Genomic DNA, 17,603 nt, shown 5'->3' with positions numbered 1-17,603 from the left:
TATTTCCCAGAAGAGACAGTCTCTTAGTTCACATCTAAATTTAGTAGCTCAACTAGATTATAAAATAAAGAGGCAACTGAAAGCTAGTCATTATTTCACCATTCAGCATTTTTGACAATGAAATATAGTTTCATGGTTCAACAGTTCCTAAGTAACTTGTAAAATGTCAACTTTGAAATAAACAGAAAGAAAAAAAATCAAGGTAACAGTCATACCTGCAAAAGGATGCTGTTGACAAACATCAAAATATTAGAATATTTAACCGCAGGTGTAGGAAAAAAAGAAAAACCCTCCTATTAAGTTCCTTGGTTGACTTGTTTAATGTTGAATTTCATATGAGTTCCTTTCTGCTGGAATGCAGTCCACCCCTGTCCTTGCTGAGTTTAGAATAGTGAGTGATTGTTAATTTTAAACCTGCCTTTCCAGACTTCTGTTCAATCACAATGATCTGAGAATCTGGTAGCAAGATGTTTTTTTTATCCAATGAACAATTTCATTCAGTGTTTGATGGCTTTCCAGTTTATTGTAGCTCTGCAAAAATAAAAATGACTCTGTAAATTTGAAGGAAAAAAAAAAGAGTCCATACATGTGGATTCTCTAAAGGCTTGCAGAGCAAGTCTAAAATGCCACCCTCAACTGGACGCACAGAGCTCCGTCTGAAGGATGGTGAACCACATCTGCCTGCCTGCAGCCTGACACTTTGGGAAGAAATGTGGGAAGGTTCATCACCTCATTTGCTCTCCCAGCATTTTCACACCAGCTGTATACAGTGGATTGTTTCTATGTTCTATCCTTTTTACTTTAAATGATGACAAGTTTGGGTTTTGTGAAGAAAAATTGTTTTTCTCAAAATAGGCTCTAGGATTTCTTTGTTTTCTTCCAGATGCTCTGATCATAGATAGTTCTAAATCACAACTCATAGACCTTTCCACCTGAAAAGATCTTTAGCCCTCTCACCTCACACCTGAGGAAACTCAGTCCTGGAGAAGATGGACAGATTGTCAGAGATCTGGCACCTAAGGGGTAGCGCCACACGAAATTAGAATATGGCTGCCCCAGCGTCAGTCGCTAAAGACTGAGAGAGGCTATTCGGTCTGCTGAAAGTTAAATCTGAAACAGTGAATTGGAGCACATTTCACCTTGGAAATTACACAGAGGTCTTCTTCTCTGAGAATGCTGACAGATATGTCTCCTTGTTCTCTGTACTAATTAATTTCCCTCTGCCAGGAGATGAAGATGCTCTGTGCTCTGCAGAAAACCCTGACTGATTCTAAGGGAGGCAATGAAAATGGCCTGGCACCTTCCCTTTGTTGTATAATCTATGATTCAGATCAATGGGACAAAGCAAGCGTTGATTCCACAAGTGAATTATAGAGAGGGGTGTGTGTGTGTGTGTGTGTGTGTGTTTAATGGCCAAACTAGACTGATTGTCAATGTATTTTGATCAGTAACTGAAGGGAGAGTTAAAATGGTATCTCCATCCCAATCACTGACCCACTCAACCTTTTTTTAATAGATCCACTTAAGCTACTGCTGTTCTCTGAGCCCATTAGGACTTATTTAAGGGGTGAATTTTCAGGAGATTATATATCACTCCCACTAAAGCACATTGAAATTGCTCATAGGATGTATCCTACAAAGCGTTATAAATTCTGCACCAGAGCTAACTAGAAAAGTGAGCTTGCTTGGAATAAAGACCTATTAGAGAACTATAAGAATTACTTTTGGGAAATTTGACTTGGAGTGATGGAGTAGACAGAATTAGCTTTCAAATAACTGTGTTTTGAATGTGTGCTGTGTGTTAAGCTGCATTTTCTAGTGAGCTGTGATGTTAATATCTTTTTCACCATTGCCAATAGTAAATAGAAGTAGTATTTTATAAGGCTATTTTTTTTTATTGAAGTATAGTTAATTTACAATGTTTTCTTAGTTTCAAGTATACAGCAAAGTGATTCAGATATCTGGCAGGCTGCAGTCCATAGGGTCGCACAGAGTCTTAACATGACTGAAGCAACTAAGCAGCATGTGTGTGTGTATATATATACATTCTTTTTTCAGATTCTTTTCCATTATAGTTTATTATAGCCTTCTCTGGTGACTAAGATGGTAAAGAATCTGCCTGCAATGGAGGAGACCCGGGTTCAATCCCTGGGTCAGGAAGATCCCCTGGAGAAGGGAATGGCTACCCACTCCAGTACTCCTGCCTGGAGAATTCTATGGACAGAGGAGCCTGGTAGGCTGTCTCCATGGGGGTCACAAAGAGTCAGACACTACTGAGCAGCTAACACTTCCTCTTTCATAGGTTATTACAAGATAGTATAATTTCCTGTGCTACACATTAAGTCCTTGTTGTTCACCTACTTTATATATAGTAATATGTATATGTTAATCCCAAACTCCTAATTTATCTTCCATTCCCTGTATAAGGTTATGTTTTAAGCTCAGCTTTTAAGTTGTTAATTATTTGTCTCTAACAGTCTTACCATCTTAGGATGCACAGGTATAAACTGGGAATGGTCTTTTGCTTCGTGCTATGTATCCCAACTAGCCAGGCCTCCTGTGGACTCAGGTAACTGATAGAGGTATTTAAATAGAATGCTTAATTATTAACATTTAAGGTAGTATTGTTGTTGCTTCCCTGGGCTCAGTGGTAAGAATATACCTGCCAAGCAGGAGACACGGGTTCAATCCCTGGGTCAGGAAAATCCCCTAGAGAAGGAAATGGCAACCCACTCTAGTATTCTCGCCTAGGAAATCTCATGGACAGAGGAGCCTGGTGGGCTACAGTCCATGGGGTTGCAAAGAGTCGGACACAGCTTAGTGACTAAACAACAACAACAGCAAGATAGTATTACCACACTAAAGAATAAGGTATAAAGGCCTGAAGAGAAAATTCCAAAACACTTAAATACAATTTGATTCCGTTCTTACTGACCCTTACTTGTTATTAACCACTAATTAATATGACTAAAAGACAAACTTCTGTAGCATTCAAATTAGACACATTTTGTGCTCTAAGATTTAAATGCATAGTTTTCTGGAACAGTAAGAAATTTTCCCATATAATAATCAGGCTATCCTGATTGATACATGGGTTTCCCTTCTAGAGATGATTTCTAGTTCACCGTAAGAGGATTCTTTTTCCATTGCTCAAAGCAGCATTTTATAAAAGAAAGTGAAAGTGAAGTTGCTCAGTCAGGTCCCACTCTTTGCGACCCTGTGGACTGTAGCCTACCAGGCTTCTCCATCCATCGGATTTTCCAGGCAAGAATACTGGAGTGGATTGCCATTTCCTTCTCCAGGGGATCTTCCCAACCCAGGGATTGAACCCAGGTCTCCTGCATTGCAGACAGATGCTTTACCCTCTGAGCCACTTAGAACTGACTTTTATAGAAGAAACTCCCACTAAGCATGTCATGGTGAAGCCCAAGTTCTGTCTTCTTGGAAATATCTCATCAGCCACTCTCCCCACTCATCGTAAGTGAGAGAATTAGGAAAGAACCTGGTCTGGTGAAACATCCTGCCTAAATGCTGATTCCTCTGTAGCATGACCAGTGAAGGAGTATGTACAAACAGTTTTAGGGGCATTAAAACTCACCCTACGTAAGCCCCTCCATTTCAAAGACTGTGTTGATCTGCTAGTAAAGTGAATAGTGAAAGTGATAGTCGCTCAGTCATGTCTGACTCTTTGCAACCCCATGGACTGTAGCCTGCCAGGCTCCTCTGTCCATGGAATTCTCCAGGCAAGGATACTGGAGTGGCTTGCCATTCCCTTCTCCAGGGGATTTTCCCAAACCAGGGATTGAACCCAGGTCTCCCGCATTGCAGGCGGATTCTATACTGTCTGAGCCACCAGGGAAACCCAAAACATGAAGATGGAGGTACTGGGGATTGAACCCAGGATCTCATGCATGCTAAGCCTGTACTCTACCACTGAGCCATACCCCCAGGCCTGCCAGTAAGTAACTATTCACTGAGCACCTTCTCTGTGTGTAAGCTGGGCCAGAGCTAGTGATACAGAAATGCATACAGACTGGAAGCTCCTTGAGGATGGGAATTTTGTCTTATTCACAGCTTATCTCCATGGCCTGAAGCAGCTCCTAGTATATAGCAGGTTATCAACAAATATTGAATCCAGAGTTGCTATGGTCTTTGGGACGCTTTGCCTAACCTTGGTCTTTGTTTATTCCTAAGTCACTGGTTGGAACTAACCTTTAGGGACTGTTGCTGTTGTTAGTTACTAAAAACCATCACTACCTGAGGTCTTTTCTGTGGTCAGTGTGTAATAGGGCCAGTGGTTTGATTTTGAAGGATGGCCTCACATCACCTCCGGTGGGCAGAGGACCCATGTTTGCAGAGACAAGTGTTGGGAGAACTTCATCTCCACCAAACAGCAGCTTAGAAACTGCCCATTGCACACTAGCACATGGTCCAGTCATGTGTGAATTTTGGCCCATTACATGTTGATGACTTGGCTTTGATTGGAAACCTTGACCACAGTATCTTTTTTATTATTAGTATTCTAGTGAGATACTTGAATGGAAGGAAATAATTTCTGTCTTTTAGTGTTGAGTAAACATATGTAATTAGCCTTGATCTCCATTAGTATCATTAGACTTGAAAACCCAGTTTAATCTGGATTCTGCTCTCTTCTCAATGTCAGCCTGTTTCTGGACCAGTACAGAGCCAGCCTTGTTGATGCAATAAAGAGATTACTCCAGCCCAGGGTAAGTATGTTTCTATTTTCTCCTGAACACTGGCTTCAGAATAATTAGTCTGTGCACAAAGATGGAAAGAGTAATGGAATGGCAGGATTAATGTCATGTAATACTTTAATACTTATTATGTCCAACTTCAATTGAGTCTTCTGATCTATCAGATTCTTTCCTAATCATAACTAGGGAACTTCTTACCCTTGGCCTTCTGATAAGCAACACAGTGGGTAGTAAAATAAATGAAACTGCTTCAAAGATAGTGTGAGATTATTTTTATCAAAGAATTTCTTGAGTCTTTTCCTTTGATAACAATATCTTCATATTAAAGTAGAAGTATGATATTGAAAGTTTTCTGTTGACTTCTGTCATTTTAAATTCCTTCAATGGTAACCTTTGTCATTGGGTATTTATTTATTGCAAAAGAATATTTTTTTCTTTTTATTTCTGTTTCTATTAAAGAAAGGGACTTCAGATGAATCTATCTATTAAAAGTTCTTTGCTTTAAAAGGAAACCATTATTTACATATTATAAACATTAGGTCACAATGAAGCCAAGCATGGCATAAAATATTGTGCACATTTTTACATTTATATATCCATTTATGCCTGTGAGTAAATTACAGAGTTTGTATCCACTCTTATTTTGCTGGGCTGTTATACTAAGCTAGGAGGTCCTGCAGCCTAAACGGAGAGTTAATATACATCTATTTAAAGAAAGAAAACAAGTTTAAAGCTCATACATTAAAAAAAAAATCTTATAACTATGTAAGACTCTTGCTGTGCCATAGGAATTTAGAATAGGTTAACAGTGTTAATGTAGCCTAAGACAGAAACTCAACATTTATCTGAGAAAGGACTATAGTGTGTGTGTGTGTGTGTGTGTGTGTGTAAAGTATTTTCTAAAGTTTTGTCTTTTCTTTTAAAAAAGAAGGTTTGCTTTAGTCTTCTGACCTCAGTGAGACTTATCGGCTAATACCTTTCAATCTTTCTGTTACATCTTTTCTACATTGAAGATTCCCAGAGCAATTTGATAATCATCCTTTGCCTTACACTGTGCTTTTTATTTTGTTATCTCTATATAGCTCAGAAACTTTAACTAGGCCTCTCAGAGGAGTAACCACAGCTTTGTAAGTGGTAATCAATTAAATTAAATTGGCTTCTCAATTCCCCCTGTGAGGTGGGGAGCAGCTCTAGAGGCAAAGAAGGGGAACGCTCCAAGCCGTTGATGACAGCTGTCGTGGTTGAGTGAGCAGCCCAAGTTGAGGGCCAAGAAGGAATTGGGGGCCTCTTCATCTTCCCATTAGCCTTGGGTGATTCTCATGAGCATTTGCAAGATCAGGATTTTCAGAAAGGACACCGAGATTCTTGGATATAAGGCTTCTGGGAACATCTGTCATGCAGAACCACAATGCTTTCAAAGACTCCTGGATCTCACAGTGCACAAACAGTACTTCACTCATCACCAACACCCCCTTCAGAGCCTATTTGTGACAAATACTCCATTTTGCTGGTTGCAAATAGGAAAAGGAGTATGTCAAGGCTGTATATTGTCACCCTGCTTATTTAACTTCTATGTAGAGTACATCATAAGAAATGCTGGGCTGGATGAAGCACAAGCTGAAATCAAGATTGCCAGGAGAAATATCAATAACCTCGGATATGCAGATGACACCACCCTTATGGCAGATAGTGAAGAAGAACTAAAGAGCCTCTTGATGAAACTGAAAGAGGAGAGTGAAGAAGTTGGCTTAAAGTTCAACATTCAGAAAACTAAGATCATGGCATCCAGTCCCATCACTTCATGGCAAATAGATGGCGAAACAGTGGAAACAGTGGCTGATTTTGTTTTTTGGGGCTCCAAAATCACTGCAGATGGTGATTGCAGCCATGAAATTAAAAGACGCTTACTCCTTGGAAGGAAAGTTATGACCAACCTAGACAGCATATTAAAAAACAGACATTACTTTGCCAACAAAGGTCCCTCTAGTCAAGGCTGTGGTTTTTCCAGTAATCATGTATGGATGTGAGAGTTGGACTATAAAGAAAGCTGAGCACCAAAGAATTGATGCTTTTGAACTGTGGTGTTGAAGAAGACTCTTGAGAGTCCCTTGGACTTCAAGGAGATCCAGCTAGTCCATTCTAAAGGAGATCAGTCCTGGGTGTTCATTGGAGGGACTGATGTTGAAGCAGAAACTCCAATATTTTGGCCACCTGATGTGAAGAGATGACTCATTTGAAAAGATCTTGATGTTGGGAAAGATGAAGGCAGGAGGAGAAGGGAATGACAGAGGATGAGATGGTTAGATGCCATCACCGACTCAATGGACATGAGTTTGGGTGGACTCCGGGAGTTGGTGATGGACAGGAAGGCCTGGTGTGCTGCGGTTCATGGGGTTGCAAAGAGTCGGACACGACTGAGCGACTGAACTGAACTGACCTCCAATTTGTAGCAGATTTGCCTGGTTTACATAGAAAGTGAAAGTGAAGTAGCTCAGTCGTGTCCAATTCTTTGCAACTCCATGGACTGTAGCCTACCAGGCTCCTCCATCCATGGCAGACGCTTTCCCGTCTGAGCCACCAGGGAAGCTCTGCAGAAGAAGGAATTACATAGTTTACATTGGATTCATAGGTTTACATAGGATCTATGATCTATTGTAAATCATTCACATGATTTTCTATTGTAAATCATTCACATGATTTACAATAGAAAACTGCCCAAGCTATGAATAGACCTAAATGGAGATTGAACTGGAACGTCTAGTAGCTCTCCTATACCCTCTATTAAACTCTGAATGATGCTCCTCCTTGTCTGAAGTATGGCTCCACGCAGCAGCCTCCTCAGAGGACAGACAGCAGCACTCCTACTGAAGCGGATGCTCACCCTTAACTGAGAGGATAAGACCCAGCCCTAGAGTGGATGGTGCTTACTTATGCTCTGCGTAGAGCTGGGGAAGCCAAATCAAAGGGGCCTGCATCATGGGCTTCCCTGGTGGCTGGCTCAGTGGTAAAGAATCCACTTGCCAGTGCAGGAGACATGGGTTTGATCCCTGGCCCATGAAGATCCTACGGGCCGCAGAGAAACTAAGTCCACGTGCCACAACTATTGAGCCTGTGCTCTGGAGCCTGGGAGCTGCAGGTACTGAAGCCTGGGCACTCTAGAACCCATGCTCTGCAACAGGAGAAGCCACCACAATGAGAAGCCAGTGCATTGCAGCTGGGGCGTAGCCCCCGCTCCCTGCAACTAGAGAAAAGCCCACATAGCAACAAAGACCCAGCACAGCCCAAAAAATAAATAAACAAGCAAATATTCTTAAACATCTAACTTAATTAAAAAACAACAACAACAACAACAACAAAGGGGCCCACATCAAAATGCAGCATAAGAAATGAGAGGAGGGGCGCTCACTTAGGCCCCTCCTATCCTGCAGCACTGCTTGGACTGACAAGTATTCCAGCCTAAGAGGTCAGGAGTCCACCATGAGGGGGGAAATCCCAGTCATGGATGGAACATGGATATACTGAAGTTCCCACCCAGGAATCTCACTCCACTGAGAGGTTTGGGGCAGCAGGGCCTTTGCACTCCTGGGGACCCTACCCAGATGAACCCAGGAAGAGCCACAAGGACGCAGCAGGGAACCACAACAGCTCTGTTTCCTGTGCCAGGGGGCTGGAAGGGTTCCCAGAACATGGGGGCACCTGGAGAAAAACTGCTCTTCTCCTTGCCTCTCAGGGCTGCCGTCCTACTTCCAAAGGACTTCCCCCGCCCCTCACAGTGTGTGTGTCATGGGCATCACAGTCCAAGACCAAGATAACATTAAAGGCTTTATCCCATGACAATTAGAGCTGCTTTTAATGGTTTCTTGAGCCCAGTCCACTCCTCCATGGTTTTGTGGCCCAGAGGCTGAAGGTAATGTAAGAGGCCCACAGAGAAACAAATTGGGCAGCTGCATTGGTGGGTCCTGAGCTCTGAGTAATTCAAGGGCTCAATAGACTCAGTGGAGATGAAACAAGTCCTCGGGGTGCTCAGCCAAAGCTGCACTTTGGCCAAACACTTTGAATTCATAGGTGGGCCCCAGTTTCCGAGGGTAAACTATCAGTAGATAGACCCAGAAATGTCTGTGTACAAAACCCAAGTTGTTCTTACTATTGAGCCACTTACTAGATTCATCTCTCAGAGCCTCAGTTTCTCATCTGTAAAATGAGGAGGAAACAAGTCAATGCACTGGAAGCTTTAGCACATAACTGACTCTGAATGAATATGTGTTCAGTCTTGTTGCCTTGAAGAACTAGAGGGACTTTCCAGCCATGATGGGTATAGAATACACAAGGCTGTTTTCAAAAACTGTCCTCAGATAAATGCTTGGCAGGAGGGGAAATTTTTATTTTCTTGAACTTGGACTTGGATGATGTCTACACATAACTAGGCCTGCTTCATCTCCCTGCACCCATGTCCTACTTGCCTATTGCAGGCTCTGCAGAAGGTCCGGAGGATTGTCTACCTGGATGAAGATGACACTTTTTACTACAGGCGCCCCCATCAAGTGAGGGGAGAGAAATTACCTACTAGATGGCCAGGATGAAATCATTGCAACATGGAGATTCAAGTGTCAACCTGTGTGTAGAAATGGATTCTGCCATTATTGGGGAGTGTGATTCCTTGAGTTCTAGCTAAGGAAAATCTGCTGTCTGGAGTCAGAGGATCCAGAAGCAAAGAAAGTAGGTGGAAGGGAGGAGTTTCCCTGATTTTCAGTTTTTATAATAGGGGTCATAAATGTGGGGGTACAGGCCCCCAGAGAGAACTTAGCCACCAGAGTGGGTTCCTGGCTTGACCCAGGAGCAATGTCAAATCACAGAGCTAAGCCTGGATCCTTGGGCAGACAGGCACCTATGCCTGGAAAGTCATTACAGGAAGCCCCAAATGTCAGCAAGAAATGATCATTGCTTACTCCAGGTGGAAACTTTCCTCTGCTTACTGGTTGAGAGAAGCTGTAAAAACATCTAACCCCTGCCAGAGTGCTACAGGGACTCTCTAGCAGACTTAAAAGATGACAAGAAAAAATTTTAAAAAGAAATTACAGTGTTAGACAATCAGTTGTGTCTGATTCTTTGCAACCCCATGGACTCCTCTGTCCGTGGAATTCTCCAGGCAAGAATACTGGAGTGACTTGCCATTCCCTTCTCCAGGGGATCTTCTCAACCCAGGGATCAAACCCAGGTCTCCTACATTATAGGTGGATTCTTTAGTGTCTCAGCCACCAGGGAATTAGCAAATGTTACTCATTCCAAGAAGCAACAGGTATCTTTCCTCCCCCACCTCTTTCCCTCTGGTGAGAGGCTTCTTGTTGCTGATGAGTCATAGCTGAGCCCCTATTATGTGTTCCTTCAAGACCATCAGCCATGTCTGATACCATAGGACCCAGATGTAATTTAAGATACAGCCACAGCAGCCTACAAGTTGAACTTTGGTCCAGAAATGACAACCAACGAGTGACACCTACTGATATTCCTGTGAAATGGCTTTGAGGGCAGGGAGGGAAGCCAAGCCAGTTGGACAGTGTGAATTTACTCAGGACCATGAGGAGATGGATGGGGATGCAGTATGGCCAGATCTCCAGCTTATCACCACTGCTCACCATTGTCAAGAATTCAAAAATATCCTCTGGAACTCAATTAACCTTCTTTAGACGCTGGCCCTAAGTAACTGCCAAATTCCTGGAGTCCTGACTACACGTAAGCTGTGCTATAGAAGTAAATCATGGACTCTCATTTTAGAAAAGCAGTTTCTTTCTTTCTTTTTTTTTGACTGCCCTGGGTCTTAGTTACGGCATATGGGATCTTTTAGCTGGGGCACACAGGATCTAGTTCCCTGACCAGGGACTGAACCTGGGCCCTCTACATTGGGAGCGCAGAGCCTTAACCACTGGACCACCAGGGAAGTCCTAAGCAGTTTCTTTTTTACTGACATATTTTACCATCTTTTTTTTTTTTTTAAATCTAGCATCTCTGCAACCATCTGTATAAACCTCTGTTTTTGCTTATCTCGGGGAAATGCCTCATGAGTATGAGTTCAGTGGCATGAACTGAGATGGTGCTATAAGAGCCTTTGGTTCCTGTCTGTTTGCTGGGTCAGAGGCCCAACAAAGCTTCCCCTGTTTTTGATGAGAAGCTGTGTTCGGCCAAACCTGGCTCTTCCAGGTGTAGGAGCAAAGAATCCCCAGATGATTTTTAAGACCCTGAGTTCAGGGGCCTATCCCTTAGAAGTTCTTTTCGGAAGTCCACCCAGGTGTTTATCCAGCATGTCCAGTGCTGAGTCTTTGCCCCTGAGGAATTTAGAATGTGGTCATGGAGACCTCACACACATAGCTGGAACTACAGTGGACAGTGCAAAATGGCTTATAACAGCCCAGCACTCAATCATATAGAGCCTTGTGCTGTTTTTGTTTGTTGTGTGAATCTTTCTAATTAACACTTTCCATAGAACATGAGATCCTTAAAGGACTGAACTCTGTCTGAGTCAACAAACATTTGTTGAGCAACTGCTCTCTGCCTAGCACTGTGCTGGACTGTGGGGTATGAATGAAAATAACCAGCACTATAAAGAATCTCACTGTATAGCAGGGAAGATTAATGCACAACTCCTAGGAATTACAATGCAAGAGTTTAGGTACTGGAATGCAGCACAAAGAATAATTGCCTGAGGAAGAGTTCCCTAGAGGCACGAATATTGACTTCGGTTGAATAGTAAGAAGGCCATTCTGAGCCTCAGTAGAAGGGGACTAGAAAGTAGCATCCCTGGTGGAAAGAACAGAGCTCACAGGTAGAGAATATGAAAGACCATGTTGAGTTTGCAGGAGTTTGCTCTGGTTGGAGTTTAGGAGTGTCTGTTATACTGGGGGAGGGGCGGGAGATGAGTTAGTTTGGGTACCACTTTCAGAAAGGCTGAGAACGTGATGTTGGAGAGACTAGACTTTATGGGTAATAGCCATCAAAAGCTTTTGAGCAGTGATATAGTCGGATGTGGGTCCAAGAAAGATCACTCTGGCCAACATAAAAGCTGGTTTCGGAATAAGAACTTGAAAGCAGCAAGGCTCTTCATGGGTCCACCGTAAACCAACTTCTACCTAAAACTGTACAGTTAGGAGCCAGTGAAGACCTAAAGATGGAGAAGAGGGAACTGGATTGGGTGTTCACTGAGAGGTTCATTCAGCAAACATTTCTGGAGTGCTCCTTGGGGATAAAATAAGATACAATGGTTTTAAAAGGCAACGTCATGATTTCCTGACTTCCAGTTTCATTTTGAAGGTGAAGGGTATGGAAGTATTTGGTACTTAATAGGTACTCAGCTGTGTGTGTGAGAGAGAGAGAAAGAAAGAGAGAGATGGATGAATAGTGCCCTGGGAAGGGTAGAGGTTTAGGCCAACCTCTATTGAATTCCATTTTAGACAGAATGGGTTAAAGATACTTTCAGAACATCCCCATGGAGGGTTCTAGTAGGCACCTGAAAATCCAGGTATGTGAACTGGACAATGGTGAATGCTGCAGTTATGTACTTGGGAGTTTTTAATGCGTAAGTGATAGTTGACGTTGTGGACTTCAGTACAATTGCCTGGAACTGTATAAAACATAAAGAAAAAGTAGACGGAGTCCTGGGGACTACTGACAATGAAAGGGCGGGTGATAAAAAGAAGCCAGGATCAGGGACTAACTGACCGAGAGAAATGTAGGGGAGGAAGCAGGCAAAGGCAGCATCTCAGAAACCAGATAAAGACATGGTTAGAAAATAAACATAAGCTTACACATGTAATCGATATTTAATAGTTGATCACATGGAAATGGAAAAGCATAGCCTATTCCTTGTAAAATAAGTCTGAAGAAGACTTATGTTTTCCAGAAGTGCACATCCTTTAATCTATGAGTATAGATTAGTCTAGCAGAATAATAACAACTGAGCTTACAGTGTAAACAATATCGTTGTTTTGTGGAACTCCTCTCAAGGGATAAATGAATTCTCTCAAATTTCTGTTCATCACTCTAAATTTTACATTCAATTGAGTGTTCAATCAGAGTTTAAAATGATTCTGTGACTGTGAATGCTTAGAAAGATGTGCTTTGGTAAATTGAAAATAATTTTTCTAAAGTAATGGGCTAATTTGAAATCTATGTTCTTTTTCTTGGTTTGACTTTTGGAGCCTAAATTGTGAGGCATATTCCACTGACTATAACAAAGTATCCTTCTCCACTGGGGATATGGTGGGGTGTGGGCTTCTAAAAACCATTCATTATTGGGGAGAGGCTGGCACTCAGTAGGGCAAACAGTGGATGCTTATTGAATGAATGGATGATGTCCTATTGTCCCTCCTAAATATTAATCCACATCTCAAAGGTGTCTGCATTCAACGAAATGAAAAAGAAAACATTTTGAAACTCATAACTGAGTAATTAGAGATTAAAACTACTGCTTGCTCTTTCTCTTTCTTGTGGGGACTGTATTGTGCACAGAAAGCTGCCCTCTGAAATCCCATTAGAGCCGCTGACTCTGTAAAAGCTTCTTGGAGAAAATCTTTTATAAATAATAAGCGTTAGAATGTGGCCTTCGAATTCCCAGAGACTTGTATTTTTCAGATTATTCAACGTCTGGATTTAGTTTATTCTTTCAACAAATATTGATCGTCTTTTCTATGCTAGGCACTAAGAAAATATAGTGAATAAAACATTAGAAGATCCCATTTTCCTGGAGTATACATTCTAGCCAGAGGAGAAAGGCAATAACAAATAAGGATGTGATGTGTGTCAGTGGTGATGAGGGCTAAGGATACAGCTAGAGCAGCGAGAGGGGGTGGGGAGGGGTGGGGAGGGTGGCTGTTTTAGGTGCAGTGGGTATGGAAGGACAGGTAGACTGAGACACAAGCTCAGGTGCAGTCCCCTTACAGCTCACCCCAACCAGAAGAGGGCTGGGGTGAGGGCAGAGGTGTGTTTTGTGAATGCAAACATCAACCAACCACAACCCCTTAGTGCTTAAACATTATGATATATAATTTAGATAACAGCTGTCAAAAATCAACTCTTTGATTATAATGGTAAGACAGTTTTTGCAGGTGACTTTAAAATAAAACCACTTCCATTATTCAAAAATCCAGAATGACAGTCAGCTCTTAGAGAGGACTAAAATGACCTACTAGTGCTCCTCCTTTTTTTTTTTTTCATGGAGACTTTTGCTCCCCTGCTGAGACCATGTATTATATCTAGTTTCACATCAAAATGAATTTTTGCTGCTAAGTTTGAAAACCGCCTGAAAATAGCAATTAATACTGGAAAAGCTGACAGAACCTTAAGTGTAGTGGCATGATTGGTGCTGCTATAATTATGTGCCTGAGTGTATACATGTCTATGTAAACACAGTATGAAAACACACTTGATGTCCAGGACAGTGGATCAGTGCATTTTCTTGCAGCTAAATGAGGGGCAGAGAGAAGGAGAGGAAGTTGGTAGAATCTTTATAGCACCATCAGGCGGTGTAGATGCTCCTAGTCTTTCTTACACCTATATAAACTTGTTTCTGAAATTATTTTCACACTCATTGCCTCATTTGATCCTCACATTTTGGCTGGGGGTGTGGGGAGGCAAGGGAGGTTTTATTCTTCCCATTTAATGGATGAGAAAACTCAGTGAGTCAGCTAGGATAACTTGAGTTCCTTATCTGAAAAATGAGGAGACTGGACTCATGTCATCTCCAAGGCGTCTCCTAGGTTCAACAGTTCTGTGACTTTTTTCCCTGATTTTCCTGAGGTGACACCACTGTCTAATGGTAGAGATCCCCTTTTAAGTCCAAACCCCTTTCTGCCACACATTTCCTCCTTATAGTCTTCAAACCCTTTACAGCATGTTTAATCATCCGTAAAATGTAATGTCTCCTGTACAAGGTTGTTGAGAAAATTGTTGAGGGGATTAAAGGGAAGGCTTGTGAAGCACCTAGCAAAGTGGTCGCTTGTTTTGTTATTGCCATCACTATGACTGATAAGAAGGGAGTGTTGTATAATGGGAAGAGCACTGGCATTGGGAGTCAGGTCAGTTTCTAGTCACTTACTGTTGTGTCATCTTGGACAAGGAGCTAACCTTTCTGAACATCCGATAGAGGGCTGAAAATTCCTATCTTGATGGGTCATTTGAAGACCAGAGGAGAGGATGTACATAGAGCACCAGTCCCCGTGTCTGCCATGTCCCTGATGCTCAGTAGACAGTTGGCAGGCATGAATGATAACCAACTTTCAAAAGAAACTGGGATATATTTTCATAATTCTCTCAAAACCTGAAGTGGTATTTCATAGAGGTAACATATATTAACAGAAGCATACAGCCATCTTTCAAACAAAAGGAAAAAGAAGATTCTGAAGTTTAGTCATTCTGTGCACATCTCAAAGGGAGAAGAAAAATTCACGTGCGGCCAGTAGTTAGCAGATGTTCATTGTGGAGTTTCAGGTCAGAGGGTCTTCTGAAAACTGGTATATATTTTGATCAAGTCTTCCCACACTCCCCACTACAACAAGCAGACGGGGTTGTGCAGTTTACTTAGAAAAGCTTGCTTGCCCTCATTGTACCACTTTCTTTGAAAAGGAACCACTTGAATAACTGTGAGGAACTGCTTTGCCATAATGATGACCCTTATGAGGGATCGAGTAGAGTTGGAAATCAAGAGCCTATAGTTCTGTCTCTGGCAGTATGGTCACGGAAAAGGCTGGTGGCAGAACTGAAATGGATTGTGGTTACTCATCTCTGTGGAGGATTTCTCGGTACTGAATTTCCAGGGCACAATAAACTAACATTTACAGGCATCTGTGGCCACATGCTCTGGAGCTGTGCTGCGGATGTGTTGGCAGCTGCTAAGGAGTTGCAAGGTGGGTGGCACTGCCCTGGACCTGTTATTCTAAAATCTAGTTGATGATTTAAACCACTGGACCCAAGAGAGGTATGTATCGTACAAAAAACCAATGTTGAGTCCCATATTATTTATTACATGCATTGTTTGAAGGTGATAAAATACAGCACTAGACATTTAAATATGACATTTTTCTCTTATTTGATGTATGTCTATCCTGGAAATTACTCTCACTGTGTCTGCCCATCCTATGTGGATATCTCAAGACAATTTTGAGTTTTCTACCTGAGAGCCGTACACTAAATGCTTTGACCAATGTCTGTTATGTTTGGTTGCCTTCCAGTTTTAAAATGTGTGAATTTCCTTTTTAATGTTCTAGGGGAAAGCAATGGTATTTGCCCCACGCCGAGGGAATACTTTAAACCAGTTTTGCATTCTAGCTGAAAAAGCTGGTTTCTCTATCCAAAGACATGAAAATTATGATGAACACATTTCAAACTTCCACTCCAAGGTTAGTTTTCTGCTTGTGTTAGATAACACTTTAATCCGCATTGCATTTTGAAGAGATCATGGTCTTTTTGGCAGGTAACCTAAATATTTGATTAAAGGACTCCTTAGGTGTGCTGCTTCTGAACGGCTATTTGTATCTGGTTATTTTGTGTGGCAAAGCCATCTTTTATCTTTGCATGTCTAGAAGGATTTTACAGAAACCATTCCTGTTTACTCCTTTCTCTGAAACTAACTAATCTCTTCATTCATAATAGACTGATTTGTAGGATGCAGGGGAGGTGGCATAGAATGAATGATAAACAAGCATTTATATTTTAATGAAAAATCTTCAGGTTTTAAGTAGGTTAAATGCTTAGCTGCAACTGAAATAAATAGAAGGTGAATGTCTAATTGTATCATGTTAGACTGTAAATCTTTATCTCCACTTGCTTTATGGCTGGGTCAGTTGGCAGTTTGAGACTGTTAAATCTCACAGAATTTCACAGTTGTGGGGTTATATGTCAGATCGAGGCGCTACAAGATTTAGGTCAAAAGCACTTATCTGAGAGTGATTTCTAAGCTTGCTTACATAAAGCAATGTTATCAGCCTTTTTTATTATTTATAGGTATAGAGCAATATAGGACACTGAGAGGCCAGCGTTCCACTGAAAACTTTTTAGGAATCTCACATTTGCTAATACATATCACAGTTACTCATATAACATGGATTTCTTCTGTAATTTTGTGCCTTACAGAAATCTCCTTTCTCTGAGCTAGTCTGACCTTGGCAACAGACTTTGACTTGTCAATTTTGCAAGTCATGACTGCAGAAAAGTAAAGGCCTGACCTTATTTTTCTCCTGGGAAAATGTGTATAGCATTCTTTATTACCCGGGACTATGATATAATGTAGAAGTGTGCTGACTTTTGAAAAATTATATGCAAAGTAAATCTGATCTTCTAAGCAGTAGAAAGGAAATCTTCACTTTCTGGAAATGGGTTCATTTCTTGGGGTCTCCGGGGCTCCATTTAAGCTCCTGGGGGTGGGGGGGAAATGTCGGTTTGTGAACTGAAAGGGTTAAATCACTTCCTCTCACTGATGGAATCAGGCCCTCTGCTTACAATCAGAAAATAAAAACTAAGTGGCATGTTATGCAAATCTTACCTATCTCTAGAAATGATGTTCTCCTTTTTTCAACTCCTCTCTAGAACAAAAGGAATGGCTTTGAAGGCTTTACCTGGTCCAGGAAGGGTCTCTCCTGGCCCCCTGGGCTCTTCTACCTAAAGGGATAAAAATGGCCTTTTCTCCAGGGTGGGGCTAGAGCTACAGGGCCCAGCTGACAGCTGCTTGACATCCTGTCATTCACTTTCCCCCTTAACCAAAGGACAAATGCTGTTAGTTTCTCAGTCATAGCTCAGGAGAGCAAATGCCCCAGGTTTCTCCAACAGCAGAAAATTTCATTATACCTAACACACTCTGTCACTTCTCTGCAAAATCTGAAGTGTGTTAGAACATGCCAGGCATCC

At 41.8% G+C, this 17,603-nt stretch overlaps 1 protein-coding gene and 1 non-coding gene across 3 annotated transcripts in view; one reads left to right on the top strand and one right to left on the bottom strand.

Moving 5' to 3' along the window:
* The window catches only part of CAMKMT (calmodulin-lysine N-methyltransferase), a 427,130-nt gene that overhangs the window by 404,622 nt on the left and 4,905 nt on the right, over positions 1-17,603 (top strand). For both annotated transcript variants that reach the window (XM_043918115.1, XM_043918114.1), the window contains 2 exons: positions 4,664-4,727; positions 15,968-16,099. In XM_043918115.1, the coding sequence (XP_043774050.1) occupies positions 4,664-4,727; positions 15,968-16,099 (196 nt within the window). The remainder of the gene's footprint in view (positions 1-4,663; positions 4,728-15,967; positions 16,100-17,603) is intronic.
* Positions 3,877-3,948, bottom strand: TRNAA-AGC. The gene has a single exon. It is a non-coding gene; the product is annotated as a tRNA-Ala (tRNA).

This window comes from Cervus elaphus, chromosome 11 (genome assembly GCF_910594005.1).
Source record: "Cervus elaphus chromosome 11, mCerEla1.1, whole genome shotgun sequence".
NCBI lineage: Eukaryota > Metazoa > Chordata > Mammalia > Artiodactyla > Cervidae > Cervus > Cervus elaphus.
Note: the sequence above shows the minus strand (reverse complement) of the source record. Positions and strands in the feature narration are given on the sequence as shown.